Source organism: Chrysemys picta, chromosome 2 (genome assembly GCF_011386835.1).
Source record: "Chrysemys picta bellii isolate R12L10 chromosome 2, ASM1138683v2, whole genome shotgun sequence".
NCBI classification, from domain to species: Eukaryota; Metazoa; Chordata; order Testudines; family Emydidae; genus Chrysemys; species Chrysemys picta.
Genome location: NC_088792.1, coordinates 38,625,374 through 38,639,345, shown reverse-complemented (window position 1 = coordinate 38,639,345; position 13,972 = coordinate 38,625,374). Strand labels below are relative to the sequence as shown.

General features: G+C 39.4%; 1 protein-coding gene across 1 annotated transcript in view; it reads right to left on the bottom strand.

Moving 5' to 3' along the window:
* Positions 1–13,972, bottom strand: part of DNAJC1 (DnaJ heat shock protein family (Hsp40) member C1) — a 178,647-nt gene that overhangs the window by 80,987 nt on the left and 83,688 nt on the right. The window contains exons 7-8 of the mRNA XM_005302767.5: positions 11,638–11,728; positions 8,167–8,333 (exon numbers count right to left, since the gene is read on the bottom strand). Of these exons, the coding sequence (XP_005302824.1) occupies positions 8,167–8,333; positions 11,638–11,728 (258 nt within the window). The remainder of the gene's footprint in view (positions 1–8,166; positions 8,334–11,637; positions 11,729–13,972) is intronic.

Genomic DNA, 13,972 nt, shown 5'->3' with positions numbered 1-13,972 from the left:
ATCTCATAAAAAAAATCAAATTAGTTTGACAGGAGCTATTTTCCATAAGCTCTCATTGATTGGCAGTAATTATATTTGTGATCTTCTTGTGCCACTTAATATGGAGCAGATGATGAAGACAACAGGAATCAAAAAATACTCATCTGGTGTTCTTCTATAGCCTTCCTCATTGCCCATATTTCACTTAAGTACAACACAGTTGGTATGACCATGAGTCTATAGACCCTCAACTTTGTAGAAAGTCTGATGTCATGACTTCCCCACAGAGGCCGCTGAGGAGCCCCAAAAATAGTTGAAGTTGCTACTCTATGAATGTCTGCCTCTTTAGCATCTTCCAACACACTGATGCTGCTCAGATATTTGACCGTTGCCACGTACTTGGATGGCCAGTCCAGACAGATTTAATACTGAGCTGGTCATAATCTGGACCTGGAGGCTGCTTGATGGCAATGGTCAGGAACTTAGTTTTATCCAGATAAATAACCAGATCAACACACACTGCTTTTAGCCCAACCAGATTGGTCAGCAGCTGCAGCAATTCACCAAACTGATCCAACAAGACAATGTCATTGGCATATCAAGATCTCAAAACAGAACTGTGTTCAGCCCAATGCCACCAACAGCTGCTTCGTCAAGCTTATCTATCAACTAATCAATGCCGCTATTGAATGATGATAGTAGAGCACAGCCTTGCTGAACTCCTGTGGACACAGGGAACTATGCTGTGTATCTATCATTAACTCTAATAGAGCTTTCTATTCCATTATAGACCTCTTCTATTAATGATACTATCTTCCCAGGGACACCAAGTCACCTCATCAGATCCCACAAACTTACTTGATATACTGATCAAAGGCCTGATGGAAGTCTTTATATATAAAGTGCCACACATGGCTTATTAAATTCAGCCATCTTCTTAAAAAGCTGTCTCAAGGTAAAGATCTGCTCAACAATGGAACCACCAGCTCTAAAGCTGCATTGAGTATTCTGGCCTTTGCCACAAAGTGTATCATTGATTCAAGATGCTAACATGGGAGAAAAGACTTTCCCAGAAGCTAGCAGTAGCATATCATCTCTACATTTGCTACATTCTGCCTTACCACCCTTTTTGAACAGAGGCAGAATAACACTGTTCTTCCAATCACTGGAGATAACAGTAGTACACCAGATGGTCTGGAAAAGCCTATGTAGCTATGATAAAAATACTCGCACCTGTCTTCAGCAATTCAGTAGTGATATTACAAACCCCAGTTGCTTTCCAACTTCAACTTATAGATTGCAATCTGTGATATCTGTGCTCTAACTGGCCAGGAAGCTGTGAAAAGAAAGTTGAGGACCATATGTTCTGTTCTGAGGCTGCCCCAATGGGTTGCTCCCACATGGGTGGCCACTGTACTTTCACCCAATGCCTAATAGGCATTGCAAGGTTTACAAGAGATTGAGTGACTTATCAGTGTCTGATTACAGGAGCAGAATGCTGGACTCTTCATGTTCACATTTGAAGCAAACAGATCTACCAAGGGAACTCCCCATTTTAGAAATATCTGATCTAATTCTACATCTCAATTTCCACTCATGATTGATGGAGTGCTTTCTGTTAAGGAGACATGATCTTTCTGGGAACCTGGAAAATGGAAGGCTATAGGAAGTTGATCAGAAATAGGATATAAGCATACAGCTTCCCAGTCCAGGACCCCTGGGATGGCAAGGGGCCCAGGCATGGAGACACAGAGGAAGACGCCCTACTAACACTGTGGAAAGGAGGAACTCAACCATCTAAACTCAAGACCGAGCTGCCACAATGGCTCCAGGAAGCAGAGATGGGCAGCTGGGGCACCAGAGACAGAGAGCTGGAAAAAAGGCATAGGACTTAGGGGAAAACTGGAGTGCTGGGTCCTGCCTTCTCCCTTGCCTGTTTATACACTATTGTGTTGTCCATCAGAATTTCAGTAGCAATACCCTGAAGGAGTGGTAGAAAAGCATTGCAGGCTAGAAACTCTGAGCTCTAGCATATTTTTATGCAACTCAATCTCTGCTTGGGACCACATGTCCTGGATCTGGAGAGAGTCCAAAGGTGCATCCAGCCCAACTTGGATGCCTCTGTTATTAGGGTGTTTGATGTGGGTAGTTAGCTTGGCAGACATTTAGAAAGTTTGTACATCAAGGAAGAAATGAAAGTACCTCCTGAGAAATTTCTACAGGGAAATCCATGCTGTGTTGCTCAATTAGTACATCTCGAAAAACCTTAGCCAAACTCAGGGAGGTTGAAGGGGGAACCATTAATAAGTACTAGACACATAAGCAATAGACAATATATAACCCATAAAGCAGAGGCAGATTCACTGGGTGATTGATGATTGAGATGAGATGAAATGAGAGATGATTCATTGTGGCAAATCTCTTGAGGAAGATACACCCTTGTTGAACTGGAATCTAAATCACTGTCTAGAAAATGTTCCTTTATGCTCCTTCTCAGAAGAGGAACATTGACCGAGACACCAAAGTTGTGCCTGGAATCCTTCAGTAAGTGCAATGCCTCATCCATTCTGGAGTTAAAAAAAAAAATGGCCCTCAAAAGGCAAATCTTCAACAGTGCTGTGAACTTCTGTAGGAATTCCTGACAACCACAACAACGTTGTTCTTCTCAGTCACCTCACCACAGTGGCCATTGACCAGGCTGCAGTGTCAGAAGCATCCAGAGAGATCTGCAGAGCTCTCTTTGCCCTAACAGTGAAATCTCTCCAACAACAGTAAAACCTTGTTCCATTACATTAAGTTATATTTAATCATTAAAGCATGACAATTGACTATCCAAAATTGTAAAGAAGCAGATGAATAAACTCCCCCCACTCCTCCACCCCACCAGCAGATCCATCACCTTAGGTTCTTTGTCCCTGAGGATACACCTAGGCAGATCAGGCAACTTAGATTTTTTTGTGAACTGCTGTTACAACCAACAAACCAAATATCAGGTGCATTAAAAAACTTATTCAAGTGCCTCAGGTGGTACCTGGTATCTGCAATCTGCCTTCTTGGTTGTTGCCAAGATGGATGCTGGAGCTTGACATAAATCCTTACGGGGTTCAAGAATGCCTTCATTAATCAGCATAGCTAACTGACCCTGGGATATCAGGTATAAAATGTCAAAGAATTTATGAGCTCTTTCCTTGACACCTTTCAGGTGGATCTTTAGCCTTTTAAGGCGATCCTGGAAAGATGCTGGTGTCCATCATCCTTTCAAGGAGGTCCCGGAAAGCTCTGAAGTTGTCTATAGTCAATGTATTTGCCCAATGAGAAATCAATTTAATCAATGATGAAGATATGCCTAGAGGGATACATAGGACATCATATTCCTCCTTCGTCTTCTGCTGATTCTGAGGTTCCAGGATCTCAGAAGGTCCTAATGGTAAGGGGTTGTAAGTGCCATAAAGGTGGGAACCAGGAATATGAGACTTTTTTGGAGCATGAGTTCTATGACAAGAAGGATTTCCATAAAGGGCACTCTCAGAGCACCAAGTCAAAGGTGAAAACCTCCTAGGAGAATGACTCCAACTACTATGCAAAGATGAGGATGCAAATGAATAAAAATTCCTCTAATGGAGAAGATTCTTGAAGAGTAAAACTGGATGACCCTTAGATCTCATATGAAAGATAGCCATCAGTACCCGCAAAGTTGGGCACAGAGATATTTTTATCTTCAGTACCTTAGGTTCTGATGCTGGCAGAGCTCTGCATACTGCAGACAAAGGAGAAACCTCCAGCAATGGACTCTGATTCCAAAATAACTGTAAGATACACACAAGTTATGAAAACACAGTCTCAGCAGACAAGGGAGGTGGCAATACCAGCCAAGGTACCATGACAACCAGTACCGATGCTAGCGTACCAGAAGTGGTCATGTCTGGATATAGTACTGAGGAAGTGAGGGTCCCCAAAAGTATAGGATGTGGCACTGAGGCGAAGGAACATGAATCCCTAGACTTAGACTCACAGTACTGATGTGGTTTCATAGAAGCCTGGTTATATAAAGCTTATGAAGACTGTCTTCTTGTCCAATACTGAGGCTAGTGATTGATGCCGGGATGTGCCTGGAGATCTTTGTTCCTTCCTCCCTTGGGTAACAGGAGACAGACTGACTGACCTGAAGACGGCTGATGAAACTCAGTGTTTGCTAACAGCACGAGGTCTCTTGGAGCCAGAAGACTTCTTATATCCCAGGGTGGCATCTCATAGCCAGGGCACTTGTTGAAACTGTTTTCAAAGCAAGAGAGTGCTGCTGAGGGTGTACCCCAGAGTCAGACACACTCCACATAGATTTTTTCCATCAGGAACGATTTCGAATGAGCATCAGGAGCTCTCTGTGTACACTTAGAAAAAAAATTACAGATGGCACAGGGAAAGAGATGTGAACCTCCCCTAAACAAATGCACACTTTGAATTTGCATCGTTAGCAGGCTCAGCAGTCTTTCAGGCAAGGAAGATTTTAAAGCCTGCAGACCTGCTCATCACCATCAGACCTAGTCCTTAGTACTAAGGTGTAAACAAGAAGAAAATATTTTTGTTTTTTATATAAACCAATGATCAAATATAACTCATCCAAAGCTAACCTACTAGACTAAATAATGCTAAAAAACCCTTAGCTAGCTATGCTACAGGGTAACCAGGATGACACTGAGGCTCCAACTTGCTACCATGGGCAGTGAGAAGAACTGAGTGTCAGTTGGGGGTGCTCTGCCTTTTATGCCCTAGCCGTGGAATGCGTGAAGGGATACAGGGTGCATGTGTAGCCCCAAGAGACATTGCTGGAAAAAGATTGCAGGCTTGGGTACACAAGGCGCACACACTTACAATGGGATCCATGTGGACAAATACTCAAAAGAAGAAAGTGATGTTCATAAAACAGGAGAATAGACTATCCTTGCCACCAACATGTTATTAACTACAATCATTAAGAGAAAGCTACAGCTCCATATAACTGCAATCCACCCTACACTCTGACCGTCTAACCAAAAGGATGAGTATTATATTACCAACCACACAGAGTCTGCATCTGTTTTTGATTAATCACGACATCTCATTATGACAATACTTCTAGTAACAGTCGTTGAACTTCTGATATAATCAAATATTGAAGGAGGACATTGCCGTTATGTTCTTTGATTGGTGATTTATAGTTCTCTGGACTTTGGTAGCATATGGATATTATACTGGTGTAACCACATGGTATATACCACATTACATGACTGTAACGCTCTCCTCAGGGAACCCAGAACCATACGTCACTGGGTCACCCATCTGCCTCAGCAAGTGAGAGCTTTGCTGCTACTAAATTGTATGTCATTCCAGACTGACAGTCTTGAGGAGTTTGCTAGCAAGACATACAGTCAAAACCTTGCCTTGCAGGTAACAACCAGCAAACCCCAGTTACTGAGTTCACCAGAGACATCTTCCTGCAGTGTCCAGTCCTCACTAGATACCCACAGAGATTAAGTTTGCTGCCTCCAAAGAGACACAGCATACACCAGCCTGTTAGTTTAGCTGAGGACTCCCACTGTACTCCAATATAACATGCAACACATCTCAAACAACCACCGTTACGAAAGGTTAGTAACCATTTTTTCTTCTGCAAGTGATTGCACATGTGCACTCCACTCTTGGTGACTCCTAAGCAGTAACATAAACGGAGGGATTGGAGTTCACATACACACAGATTGTAGTACTGCTTGACTGAATTGGCATCATCGCTAGGAGTACTGAGTGATGGTGTAATGGGAGGAGAAAGTGTGCACCAATAACTAGGTTGCTGCTTAAATGTCCTGGATAGGGATCTCTGCTAGGAACGCCATTGAGGGTGTTTGCAACCTTGTAGAGTGAGCTGTCATCTTGTCTGGTGGTGAAACGCCTACCAGATCCTAACAAACGTGGATACAGGAAGTTATCCAAGATGAAATTATCTGAAAGGCGATTGGAAGACTTTCTTTTTGTTCGCTATGGCCACATACAGTTGGGTGGATTACTGAACCAGTTTGTTCCTGTCTACATAGACAACCAGTGCTTGTCTAATGTCCAATGTGTGTAGCCACTGCTGCTCCCTATTTGTGTGTGGTTTGGAGTAAAATACAGGTAAGTAAATTGATTGACATAAAAATTTGAAAATACTTTATAGAGAAAACACAGATGAGGGCATAAGTACAACTTATTTTTAAAGGCGGCTGTGTATGGTGGTTCGTATGAGAAGGCATGCAATTTAGAGACCCTTCTGGCAGCAGTAATGACAATTAGGAAAACCACCTTCCACAAACGGTGCAGTAAGGAGCACATTGCTAAAGGTTCAAATGGTGGTCTCATAAATAGACAAGATCAAGATCAAGTCCCACAGGGAAAATCCTACCTTAATTGAGGGTACAACCTTTCCAGGCCTTTACAGAATCAGATTGCCTTTTCATTTAAAAAACCAGAACAGTTATCCACGCAAGGATGGAAAGCGGATATTGCTGCCAGGTGAACCTAGATAGTTAAGTATATGTTGGATGGACGAGTTCATCAGTGAGACTCCGGTTTGACAAACCCAGAGAACTTTCCATTTTGACAGGTAGGTGGCCCTGGTGAAGTGCTTTCTGCTACTTAAGACATGGAAAACTTGTTCCAAGCAAGCCTGCTCTCTGGGATTTAGCCATGGAGCTTCCAGGCTGTTAAATGAAGGAATTGCAGGTTTGGGTAGAGCAGCCAACTGTGCTGTTTGGAGATCAAATTCGGATGCCACTGGAGTCAGATTGGAGTTGCTATTGAGAGATCCAATAGAGTGGAAAACCAGTATTAGAGTGTGACCATGTTGGAGCTATTAATATAATCTGGGCATGGTCCTGCTTGATCTTTAGAGTGCAGGAGTAGAACTGGGGGGGGGGGGGGGGAAGCATAGCAAAACTTTTTTATCCAGGGTAGCAGGAAAGTGTCTGTGAGCAGCCTGGACTGTAACCCTGCAGGCAGCAGAATTGGTGACATTATCTGTTGGACTGGTTTGCAAATAGACCTGTCTGGGGAGTCCCCCACTGCTGAAAATGCAACTGGTGACAACCAGGCGAAGAGACCACCCAAGGTGACTTGAAAATGATCTGCTCAGGGAGTCTGCTAGCTCATTCTACAGCCCTAAGAGGTAAGAGGCCTTGAGGTTGATTGAAAGGGATATGCAAAATTCCCAGTGGTGAACTGGTTCCTGACAAAGTTGTCCAGGTCAGGATAGACTTGCACTCCTAGTCTCCTCAGGAAGACTGCTACCATGGCGATATATTTTGTGAACATATGAGGATCTGCAGACAGGCTGAATGGAAGCACCATGAACTGATAATGTGAGTGCTTCACTATGAACCTGAGGAACTTTCTATGCCCTCAGAAGATCAATACATGAAAGTAGGTGTCTCTTAAATCAAGGGTGGTGTAACAGTCTCCAGGATCCAAAAAGGGAAAACCAGACGCTAGTGTGACCATGTGAAATTTTATCTTTTTGAGATAGTTGTGGAGCTGACACAGGTCTAAGATAGGTCTGAGACTCCCCTTTGCTTTTGGGATTAGGAAATAATGGGAGAAGAAACCCTTCCCTCTTAAATCCTGTGAAACCTCCTCTATGGTTCCCACATAAGGGGAGAGATTGAACCTCCTGGACCAGAAGCTCTTCGTGAGAGGGATAGAAATAAACTGGCGGGTGTATCCCTCTTCTCAGTACTCAACACCTAACAGTCTGCGGTGATATGGAAGCACTGAGGAAATGGGAAAGGTGTTTGCAAACAAAGAAAAAGCAGAGACTGGCATCCTCGGAACTGGTATGGCACTCTTTGAGCATCCTTAATAACACTAAATTATTTACAATAAAATACAAGAGAACATAGTCACATAGTACTTGCAAAAGCAAGAGTAGCAGTTCCAGTGACTGTCACAGGCAGTAAGAAGGAAATGAGGGAACTCAGGGTTCGCTGGGCCCTTTATACTGGTACCACTGCCACATGGTAAGAAGAGTGAGCTCAAGCAGCCTCGTCAGGTACCACTGAGGGGAACATTTCTGCTGACTGCGTGCAGGGTGCACGCATATCAAGAGGGAAATGCACATGTGCAATCACTCAAAGAAGAACTTTTAAATGTACTTGACAAATGTAAAGGGAAATTTTAACTTGCCTTTTTTTTGTACGCTCTGTTCTTATTCTCCAACCAATCATCCATCTGTTCCTCAATCTCTTCAATAGAAACTCCATGTTCATATGATGGTATATATGCATTAGATTCTGAAGCAGTATATATAGGGAATTCCGACTTTTGTTTCTTGACTTTAGGTTTCTTCTCCTCTACAAAAATAAAGAGAAATGATCTACTACTAGTGTTGCCCAGAAACATGATTTAGAGGTGTTCCTAGCCACTCCATGGTTAATGTTGAGTTGAGCTTTTCAGTTAAAAAGGAGATTCAATTTTTTTTTTATTAGGGAGAAGGAAGACAAATGTTTGTCATAACCAAAGCTACACAGCAAAATGTTTTATTTTTCTACAAAGAAAGAGGTAAATACACATTTGGCTAGATCCTTGGACTCGCTTCGAGCTGCAGCTGGAAAGTTCCCCTAAATGGATAGCTGGAGTTTCCCCCAGTGGTGTAAAGTCAGCGCTACACCATCCAATACCCTTGCCTCGTGTAGAGGACATGTCAAGACAGGACCAGATGACCTCAGGAATGGATGAGGCAGAAAGGTAGCTCAAAAATCACATTTGTCTTCCCCCTTTCTCAAATATCTTTATTTTAACATTTGGGCAGATGTAGATCTCAGGCTTAATTTTCAGAGGTCCTGAGCACCTTCAGATTCAGTTGGCCTTCAAATGGGATTATGTGCTCAGCCTCTCTGAAAAACAGACCCACAAAACAACATCTCAAAAGCAGACCCTTACAATTCTGAATTTCAGAAACTCTGTGGTGTAAACTCCCCAAAACAGGAGAGAAACCAACTAGCATATACTGCCAGAGTGTGACTTGGTAGTTGCTCAAACTCTTTAAGTAATCTGAGTTTCCAACTAAGAAAACTGACAGCTGGTAGTCCTAAGGCTACTCAGTCCGGTGACCACTGAACTAGAGTTATAAATCACCTCTTTGATATCAGGATTTAGACCAAGAACTATCTATGGTCACAGGAACATCCCTTACCACAGGGAGTCTACAAATAAAGTTGCACTTTGGAATTGTGTTGTATCTTTCTTCTGGTATCCTTGTAACAAAGTTAGGTTGCTAGGAAAACCACATGAATTTAAATGGAGAAACCAGAAAATTCAAATGTTAAAATATTTACTTATTTACAGCTCTGTAAGTAAAAAAACATAGCTACATATAATTACATAAATAATAGAAACAAACTTTCTTTAAACCACATTTTTACAAACATCTACTTTATGGAGGATTTAATAATTGTATTTTACACTTAAACATGAAATGAGGAGAAAAAAGGTTTAGAATATAGTGAGAAGTGCTAACAGGAACCATGCACAGGTGTCAACAGAATAAGCTAAAATTCTGCAGAGAGATTTCCCTGGTAGGATAATATTTACTTATCGAGAAATTACCTTTTCACACTTTGTATCTTCTCTAGCAATGCCCCATGTTAATGAGACCTCCTTGCTGCATTATCTCCTATTTGCAAGTTATATGGAATTCCCCCTTGTACTGGTTCTAGTTCGATCCCCCAGAGAAGATTACACAATTTCAGCAGTAAAGCAGACGGACATGAGGGTAAATTAGCAATTAGATCATGAAAAACAGGCAGCATAAAACAGCTATTGCTAATCTGCATGAGATGCATTTACTCAATTACGTAGATGGAAATGTTATTATGAACTCAGTAGTCCACTGATGGTCTTTAAAATTAAGAAGGAAAGGGACAATTGAAATGCACATTTGGGGATTTTAAAAATTTATATACTAATTCTGAAGTATACAATAAACTTAACTTGAAAAGATTTTTTGTTTTGCATGTAACCATTGGAGAATTCTTATTACATAACACATTCTGACTTCAGTAACATACTGGATATGTCTATGCTCTGTAATGTTATGTGTCTATACTCCTGAATGTTGTAAACCTTCAACACATTCATTTATTTTTAAAATATAAGATGGACCACACATGGTTAGCTAGTAACAGCACTGTTCAGTATCATTGGCCCAATTAAGGTTGTGTCAAATTCCACCACAAACTCTACTAATCACCGTTTCATAACTAATACCCTTGCCTCTCTCTGCACTCCCAAAACTCAGGAGAAAAATGCTGAAAAAACATTTATTTGCCATTTTAAAAATAATAAACACACAGGATCACTAACCACTATAATTTTAATGTTTTCTTACTTGAATTTGCCCTTCTAGCACCATAAACTAGTCCTTTTAACAAAATATTAAAAGTTGTTAATTGATATGCTCTAGGTCATCATTCAAACGAAACAAAATGACAATACAGTCTAATATCATAAAGTTACTGATAAACACTGATTGCCGTGTTCACATTTTCATATTACAATTTGCTAGATGAAGTATATAGCTGGCCAACTTTGTGGCTGGCACCCTATAATTACTGAACAGCAGAATGATCTTTACATTCCAGGCTTTGGGGAGATGGTACCAAATTATGCTGAGTCATCACTGCTGATTTTACAAAACTCAGACCATGGGCAAATGGGACTGTACTATACATTTCTATGGGTTTTTGCTATGTGTACTCTATACCCCACAATGGTTACTAGCTTTTAGTACACATGCCAAAATACAAAAACGCATAGAGAAGCATTATACTCAATTCAAACAAACACATTTTAGCTTCTTTTGAAAACAAGTTTTAAAAGTCTGGTTATGATCAAAAAAGGGATTAGAAAAGGGAATATCATCCAGTCTCAATATTAAAATATGAATGCTAGTTATTTATTGCTTTCACCTTGTATTTAAAGAGCAGAGAGATCTAGTACCCTAAGTTTCCAATTTCAACAGTGTCACAACTCTGCACCCAAAGTTTGCATCTACGTTTTTATAGGTGCAAGTAACTGCGGGTGCATTTTATAGCACACAGAAATCAACCTCATATGTACTATAAAATATACCTGCAATTATATTCAGACACAATAATACAGACAGGCTCACAACCTGAGGCCACTTCTGAAAACAACATACCTCAACATAAACAAAGTCTTTACTTTTGAGTTTCTTTGCCTATACTGTTAAATAACATTTATTTCAATTTACATTTTATTAGATACAATCTTTTTAATAAACCTATAAAAATTATCAAACTCAGAAGTACTTTTGGTACAAAAGCAAAACTATTTTCCAAATTACTGGAATTCAGCAGTTATTTGTTTTATACAGTGCACAAATATTTGATTCTGACTAATCACATAGTTATGTTTATACATGGACATACCTATATCCAATTTAAATGAGAGCACAGGTTATTAAGTGAAATTCAAAAGTCATATCACAGAAGTCTCTTTCACTAACAGACAGCAAAAATAACTTGCAAAACAAATTTCAGAACAATGAAAGCATATTTTCCCATTCATCTTCTATAGTACGTATCTTATAATAAATTACATTGATTGTGTATTAAGACAGTATTAAAAACTCACTCGGAAGTGTTTCAAGTTCAGCTCTAGCCAGGGCATCTTCTCTCGCCTTCATTTTTGTTTCTTTATATTCTACGTATAATTGTCTGGCATCCTTTAAGAAAATGTTGCAATGATATTAGCATCCTTTATATAAAACAAGTTTGTAACAATGGCACTGTTTTAAATTATTTCACTTTAGATTAACTCTTTAAAAAAAGCAAATGAAATATATTCACTCATTCCACTTGAGATACAGCAATTTTCAAGTTACAGGAATGACTTGCCTTGAACACAGAAATTCTGTGTTAAGTCCATATTTAACAATGCTGAGGTTAAAGTTTACTACACACATACAACTTAAAAAGAAACAGAAAAAAACCCCCATCTTTAGAAGGGTATTTTAATGGTCCTGTACATGATAACTCAATGCATCCCTAATTAGCTCTTTAAGAGGCCATACACCCATTTTGCTCACCCAAACAATCTGAAAGTTCAAGTAGCAAGAAGTTCATCACTACACAGATATTTGAAAATAAATGTTTTAATTAAAGCTGCTATTTCTTTTTCTACTGCAGGGCAGTGGACATCTTGCTGTAAAATCATTTATGACGTCAGCAAATATGAGATCCAATATAGAAGACTTTACTAAAAAAACCCTTTTTCACAATTTTTAAAGTATTATTAAAAAGGCATCAACAGTTAAGCATAAATATCAAACATTAAAACCTCTTTATGGTTTTCACTAGCTTTATTGCTAGAAACCAGTTTATCAGATTTACATTAGAAACTCATAGCACTTGTAAGAATAAGATTTGTGACAAGACAGCTATGGACAGAAATAACCTCAGGAATAATAATCTTCAAATAGATTTAAATTAATTCATGATGAGAAAGGCTGTCTATTTTAGCTTTTAAGATTTCCAGATTGAAATAAGCAAGGGAGAGTTTTCCTGAAATGATGGCCAGTTAATGGAATTAAAGTTGCATTCCTATTTATGCACTAAGTAAATCTGCATTCAACCAGTAACAAGGATTAAAATACAGAAGTGTTGAAATGGAAGTTGTTGCAACTGCATTTATTAACTTTAAACATGCACAACATTCCTTCTATTACAATCAAAATTAGTTACATTAAGTAAACTGAAATTTACTTGGGTTATTGCATAAAAAATAACAATTATACCTTTATTAACCTATTAATTCCAAAATGAACTAATTATTTCTTCCTTTATACATTAGCAATCAGTTTTTCAGTTTCTTTTTGTAAACATTCTCACTATTTGATTTTGGCTATTTCTGTATCAAGAAATATCTTTAAAATATTTTTTTTAAAGTTTATTTGCATTGTGGTGGCATAGACTTCATCAGAAAATTGTTTTATTAGCAATAAAAACAATTTTAATAAAATAGCGACTAAAAACTGTGTTAAGCAGTCATTTTCTGTTTGCACCTTATATTCCCACTGTTGGCAGCTATACAAAAAAAATGTTGGCCACCACACAGATGCTACATGCAATCAATTATTATTATATGCATTGTGTTAGCACCTAGAGGCCCCAACCCATCAATCAAGCTTACACACTGTACACACACATAATGAAAAGATGGTCCGTGCGGCAAAGAGTTTACAATCTTGGGTCACGATAAAAAAAAAAAAATCCACCCAAAATATTTAAAAACAAACAACAACAACAACTTATGCTTGTCTTTTATGCACTGTGAGGAATCCCCATTATATGCAATTGGACTACTCAGAAGGCTGGATTCTCATCTGCATTGCAGTTTAGACACGTATGTTTTGGGGCCGTCCAGCCCTGCTACGTGTGAGAGCTGCTGCAGAGTGAGGGGGAAATCAGGAACGAGATGGCTATGTCACCCCTGACAGTTTTATGCCAGAAGAGATATCCCTCTGTGCAGCAGATATACTCCACTGGGTATTTCCCTTTTGCATTACTTGGACATAGTGTACCAGAGAATGTGGTCTGAAGTGCACAATTTAAGCACATGCTTCAATCTTCATAGGATAAGGGCCTGTACATGTGTGTATGCATGTGATACAGGATGGCTATCATTTACAGCAGGCATATTGAACAAGATAGCAACTCCTTTAAAAGAGTAAAGGGACTTCCTATTTTCTACACCAAATCACTGAAAAATTAGTATCTATACTGTTTTTATCTCTTCAGTTAAAACTGAAATTTGGAATCCTCACTTACACACAAGAAGTTTTCTTTGTATTTATACCTTTAACCAGAATAATCACCAAAAATAAAAACTCTTAATCTTCCTCTGCTATGAATTTTGGAGAAATTCAGATTACATTAAGTACATAGATTTTTGGCTTACAGATATCCCA